The following is a 6261-nucleotide window of genomic DNA, read 5'->3' as shown; positions in this document are numbered from 1 at the left end:
GCAGTCTACGACCCAGACAGCTCTTTATATATCAATTTATTTAAGAGACCCAACAGCTAAAAACGCCTGCGCCGACCCAAAATTGAGCAAAATAGCACTTGGCGACAAGGCAAGGAAAGTACAAACTGGCTCTTTTTAACAGGCCAGAACACTAGGCAGCCAGAATCCCTTGCGCGGCTCTAAAGCGGGTGGTCGTCCCGGTTCTCCTGAACCCTAAGTGGGCGTGAAGTAGAGACGAGAGAGAGAGCAGAAGAGAGCAGACAGAGAGAGGAGACAGAAGAGAGAACAAGACAGCTAACAGGACAGACAGACCAGACAGAGCACGGTGCAGCAGCCAACCAACACGCTATTGTAATGGCAACCCAGTCAATGGAGCCATGGCAAAGGAGAGCTCCAACCAGGAATCGATAAGAAACCTGCGTATGAACGATATAAAGCACAAAGACCCGGGAAGAAAGGAAAGTTAGTAATTATGTAGCGTTAGACCTGCTCTATTTGAAAAGTGTCCTTGAGATAACTTCTGTTATGAATTGGCGCTATACAAATAAAATTGAATTGAATTGAATTGAATTGAATGCGTGTAAATGGGTGAATGTGCCATGTAGTGTACAGAGCTTTGAGTGGGCGAAATACTAGACAGGTGCTATACAAGAACAGTCCTTACCATTTAGTATTAAACCACATTTAACTACAGCTGTCACATGCTGTCACATGCAACTGCACAATAGTGTCTAACTCAGGTCTCAGAGCATTGTATAGTTCAGTATCTACTTATTATTATAGATTAATTCTGTTTTAAAGTTACACTGTAAAGTTTTTAAGTTACACTGATATAGGCTAATAAAAATAAAATACATTTTGTAAGAAATTGAATATATTAAACAATAATTGGCTACTTTGAGTTAAATATTATTGTGATAGTCCTGCCCCCCCCCCCCTCTTTGCCCACCTCAGCAGCAGACCATTTAAATAAATGTCCTATAGAGATTTGGTAAACTGATGGGTGTAATTTTCCAGGGACATCTGGCCAGTGGCAGTAAAAATTCTCTTTCTTTCATTTGCTCTGTGCTGTGTGGAGGGAAAAGCAGGGCATCGGCAGTGTGTTGTGCCCTCGGGCTTCAGCATTTTCCTGCCACATCAAGGCCACCTCCAGCGCACTAATTGCTGCATGTGGTGGGGGTTTGGACAGATGTGTTTATTTATAGGGAGAGGGCTGGACCACTGTCATTTGCAACACGCTGACATACTGGAGCAGCAGCACAGAGGACGCAAGCAAAGGACAAAGGACAAACTTAGCAGCAGGAAGCCATTACAACAAGCACCTCCTGTTCCTGTGAACTCTGGGGTTAAGAGGCCTTTCTCATTTCTCAGTTTGTACATCCAAGACTCCTTCCGCATCTTTGTCTCTCCCACCTAAGATGTGAGCAGAGGAGGAAGTGCAAGAGGAGAGAGGAGCTGAAGCCACAGGCAGTTAACAAAATGAGACATTGTTGCTTCGGAACCACCAACAACTGCAAAGCTGTATTATCTGCTCATTGTTTTCTTACAGGTCACCGCTGTATTTTATGATTTCTGTCAGATGAGAGTGTTTATAACAATTATTATATATTTACTTTTAATTCAATTCACAATGTGGCATAATGTGACAAGAATCTATGGATGTCATACTATTTCTTAATTAATCAAACAAAAAATATGACATTATAATATATTAACAATTCATTATGTGTTGGTAAAAATACATAACTCTAAAAAAAACACAAGATAAAGTATGTGGTCAATTTGGCATCTATATAATGCATACATTTTTTTAGGATTTTGTCGCCTTGACTTGCTACATTTACTTACCATTTTAAGTGGGAGATCACCGTGGGAATGAAAGGCAAGGTGTTTAATAAATTATTATTTCTCACTAAAATAAGTGCTGGTTGGTGGATCAGATATACTCAAATTAAACACAGTCATCAACACCACCACTACACATATTTGAACTACCTGTATCAAGCTACTCAACCAATGAAGGGCAGAAAGTTTGATCACACATTATAAATACATGTGTAAAATGTTCACGCCATGGTTTGTATATATTCCAGCTGTCACACCGCTTTTCCACCCCATAGGTGCCAGATAAAAAAATGCAGAATAATTGACTTTTCAGCAGCAGCAGAGTTTTAACTTCTTCTTATTGAACTTAAATGGTTTAATTGATACAATTGTTGCCAGGAAATGCATGGAGAGAGAGGGGGTGACATGCAGAAAAGGGCCCAGGGCCAGTCTCGAACCCAGGCCTTGGTGAATTAAAGGATAGCTGGCCTTCTTGCTGTTGGACCAGTCAGTAATATTAGCTTCTGCTATGTCTTGTGTTGTTGCACTTGTTCGAGTTTGGCTGTGTCAGCAAAGTTGTCAATTTGATAGTTTTTGATCGTAAGTAATGTAGTCATAACAATTGTGCAGCTGTCCATATTTATCACAGTGGGATTGCAACTGGGGGCGCCACGTTCATGGCCAAGTGGCGTTATCCATGGTACTGTAAAAGGAGATTTAATTCTGGTATTCTAGCCAGATTTATTTATTTATCTTTTGTTTTGTTGTCTATGATGGCATCCCCCATGTGTTGCATGAGGAAAGTGAGTGAAAATGTTGCACTACTTGATGAATTTAATTTCCTAAAATGGACACTTTTCAAATAAAGCAGGTCTAGACCATACTCCTTATAAAATTATTTTACAGAGGACCCACACGAGTTTTCCCACCATGAGAAAGCATTTGGCGACAGTGGCAAGGAAAAATGTGCAGCAGCAAAAGTAATAACTCTACCTTTAAACTAAACAGGACAAAGGAAATACACCAGTAGTTGTCCAAGCAATTTCTTTGTATGAAACTGGACTCTGTATGTTTGTCTTTTTGGATGTGTAGAAGAACACAGAGTAATAATTAACAATAAATTCTGACTGATCCTGTCGGCATGTCAGATTTAAATAATCAATGAAGACGCTGCTGGGCCTTGTGCTTAAATGGGCACAGATTCTTTCCCAACCACAACCCATAAGAAAATTATAATTATTGAGGCGCACAGTAGCTCATCTTGTACAGCGCGCCCCATGTAGAGTCCTTACTGCAGTAGCAGTAATTATTTTAATCGTGGTGAAAACTGGGACATGTTAGTGTTTTATCGGATATGATGAAGATATGATAATTGGGAAGTAATATTTGTCAGGACTCGAGACACCCAGCTTGAAATCAGGACAGTCCCGGGACGTCTGGTCACGAGTGTTTGAACTGTACCAAAAAAAGGTGCAAGTACCCTAATTCAGCACAACCCTAACACAACATAACCCTTACCCTAATTCTTTTGGCATGTTTTTATCCATTTTAAGGTGACAATGTTACTGAAGACCCACCATTACTCTGCCACTGAGTGGCTCTGACATTTTCTAACCCAAACCATTTTACTCCTCATGTCTAAACCTAACCAATCAAAGCAACAAAGACACATTAGCCTATCGGAGGCAGAGCAGGAAGGGTCTTTGTAGAATGCCGTTGGGGGGAAAACAACCAAGCATTATGCAGGTGTTCAGGGGTGCGTACCTAGACTTACCAGGAAGTCGTGGTACTCAATAAAGAGTAAGGGTACTCATGTGGACAAAAATCAGTAGAGCTCAGTACTGGTGATCAACAGCCCATTTCAGGCACAAATACCAAATCTTACATAGAGTTGCTTTAACAAGTACTTTATGTCGCAATCAAACCTTAAGAATTATGAGAAAACACACAACAGCATGTTTGTTTCTCTAAAATAAAAATCTATTTACTGATTTTGGACCTGAACAAAGCATGAGCTACAGTATAACTGCTTAAAAATAGATACATGATGTTACTGCAATGATGAATATACATCAGCCAAAATGAGCACAGAAATTATTCCTTATCAGATTAGAGTTTCAATATTGTACTTCTACAGTCATTTATTAGCAATAGCTGCATTGCAATAAAAAGCACTGACATCCTTTAGGCATGCAATTTAAAATAAGCTGTCTTACAAATGGTAAATCAGAGGAACAGCAATGCAACAACTTGTATTGTATCTGAATGGAACATTTCTCAACACAATTAAACAACCGCAGCACACAGCTTCTTTAAAAGCACTGCAGCATACAGAGTGTGCTCAGTTATCAGGGCCTGAGAGAAGTGAATGGGGGTATTTAGTGGTGATTACCCTCTTAAATATGACACAGCAGCTACGCTGATATGACAGGGGACAGTTAGTGAATCATGAGGCCCAGTCGAGACCATCACAACATGCTACCTGCAAGTAACAATTAGAGTGCTATGAAGTGGATTAATGGAACACTTATTCGCCCGCAGTAAACAAAATGGCACTTCACCCTGGAGTTTAGTGTCTAAATTACCTCAGTACCTGGGAAAGAGGAAAGTCAATGCATTTTACACATTTTTATTTAGAGGCATCTGTCAGTAAGCAAAACACGCTTTGCACTGAATAAAGTCTGATAGTCGATTGTGAATCCATTCATAGTGAGTGTGTCACTGTCAACCCACAGCAGTTAGTAGCTCAAAGCCTGCTGTTTCTTACCTGCCTCTGTGACTCACAATGACACTGCTGATATTCCAACTGTGACTAATCCAGATAGTCCGACCCATCACAGCCAACCTTCTCCACACACCTAAACAGCCCGTGTATTTGTGTGCATGTATGTGTGAGCAGCCCAGGAAAATACATCCACTCATTTCTGATTAATGGATGGGCAGGTAAAAAGCTAAGACTAGATCTGGCTGAATTGAAAAACAAACAAACAAACGGGAAAACATCTAAAGATTTTCTTCTTCTGCAAAAAAAGACAGCCTCTTCCCTCAGGCTGTGAGACTTTAAAATTCAAGACATTTTTCCTTGCCGCCATTGACAAGTGCTTGCTCATGGTGGGAACTATTAGGTCTCTGTAAATAATTTTATAAGGAGTAAGGTCTAGACCTGTTCTATTTGAATAGTGTCTTGAGATAACTTCTGTAATGAACTGGCACTTCGCCATTAAATTGAATTGAATATGGACATGATTGTGGTACAGACACAGTCTCAGCTGGTTGAACCTCTGTTCTGTCGCTTCAAGTCATCAGTGGAGAAGACCAAGAGTCAACTTGCATTTTGTAAGTGGAATCCCTGCATTTTAGGTTTTTAGCTGCGTCATTGTACACAGAACGACAGGATGGCAGGCTGTAACCGAGTCTCAAAACTGCAAAGCTAACTGTGATGGAAGTGGAGAAGAGCGATAGTTAATAGAGAGCAGCGCAATGCTGGACAGCAGGGCAGGGGCTTCCCACTCATTACTATTTTAAAATGTCTAGTGTGTAACATTTAGGAGGATCTATTAGCATAAATTTAATATAATATTCATAGGTATGATTTCATTAGTGTATAATCACTTGAAAATAAGAATCATTGGGTTTTCGTTACCTTAGGATGAGCTGTTTTTATCTACAGATCTCTACTGAAGCCACCATGTTGAACTGCCATTTTTCTACAGTAGCCCAGAATGGACAAAGGCCTTTTGCACTCAAAGTAGTTGATAGCAATCTGCCACTTTACCGCTAGATGGCACTAATGCTGCATTCACATGGATTCAGGCAGACAATAAACCAGATGCCATGTCAGTGGGTGAGAGGACAGTAAACTTAGGTGAGGTCGGCACCCGTAGCTGTAGACGGTAACAACTATTTTTTTTAAGAATTGATACAATATCACCAAAAAACTATATAAAAATATGTTTTCCAAAAGCTTTTTAGCTTTTTTCATCCACACAAAACTCAAAATTTCCAAACGCTAAATATATGGATGAGAAAAATGCTGGATTATGCTGAAAATATCACAAAGCTGCTGTTCTTTCAATATATATTTTGTCATTTTATTTTTTTTAATTTTGTATTCTTGAAGTAGTTCTTTGGATTAAATTAAGTTGCCAGTTGAATTAATATAAAAAATTATTATTGAAGGCAACAAACTCAACACATAACACAATACACTATTTTTTATGCTTGAATTTCAAATTCAAAACAGCTGTTTTTAGCAGGGTCCACAATTAATTCTTTGTCTCCTCTGGAAATGCAGGTAAACTGGGAAATTCACCAACCAAGCATCGTTCAGACACTACCTCTTGCAAAACACCAACCTCTGCAGTTATTTACCCGCTTAACGATTAAACGTAGACTCGTTCTACCTTAACACTCGTAGCTACTTCTTTCTTTTAGCGA

General features: G+C 39.5%; 1 protein-coding gene across 1 annotated transcript in view; it reads left to right on the top strand.

Moving 5' to 3' along the window:
• LOC118342049 (olfactory receptor 486-like) overlaps positions 1 to 6236 on the top strand; it is a 9754-nt gene extending 3518 nt beyond the window's left edge. Inside the window, 1 exon segment of the mRNA XM_035680475.1 lies at positions 5756 to 6236. Within this exon segment, the coding sequence (XP_035536368.1) occupies positions 5756 to 5837 (82 nt within the window). The 3' untranslated portion in view covers positions 5838 to 6236.
• The last annotated feature ends 25 nt before the right edge of the window (positions 6237 to 6261 follow it).

Source organism: Morone saxatilis, unplaced genomic scaffold (genome assembly GCF_004916995.1).
Source record: "Morone saxatilis isolate NCDOM2014 unplaced genomic scaffold, NCSU_SB_2.0 Contig8, whole genome shotgun sequence".
NCBI lineage: Eukaryota > Metazoa > Chordata > Actinopteri > Moronidae > Morone > Morone saxatilis.
This window is presented reverse-complemented; position numbering and strand designations above follow the sequence as displayed.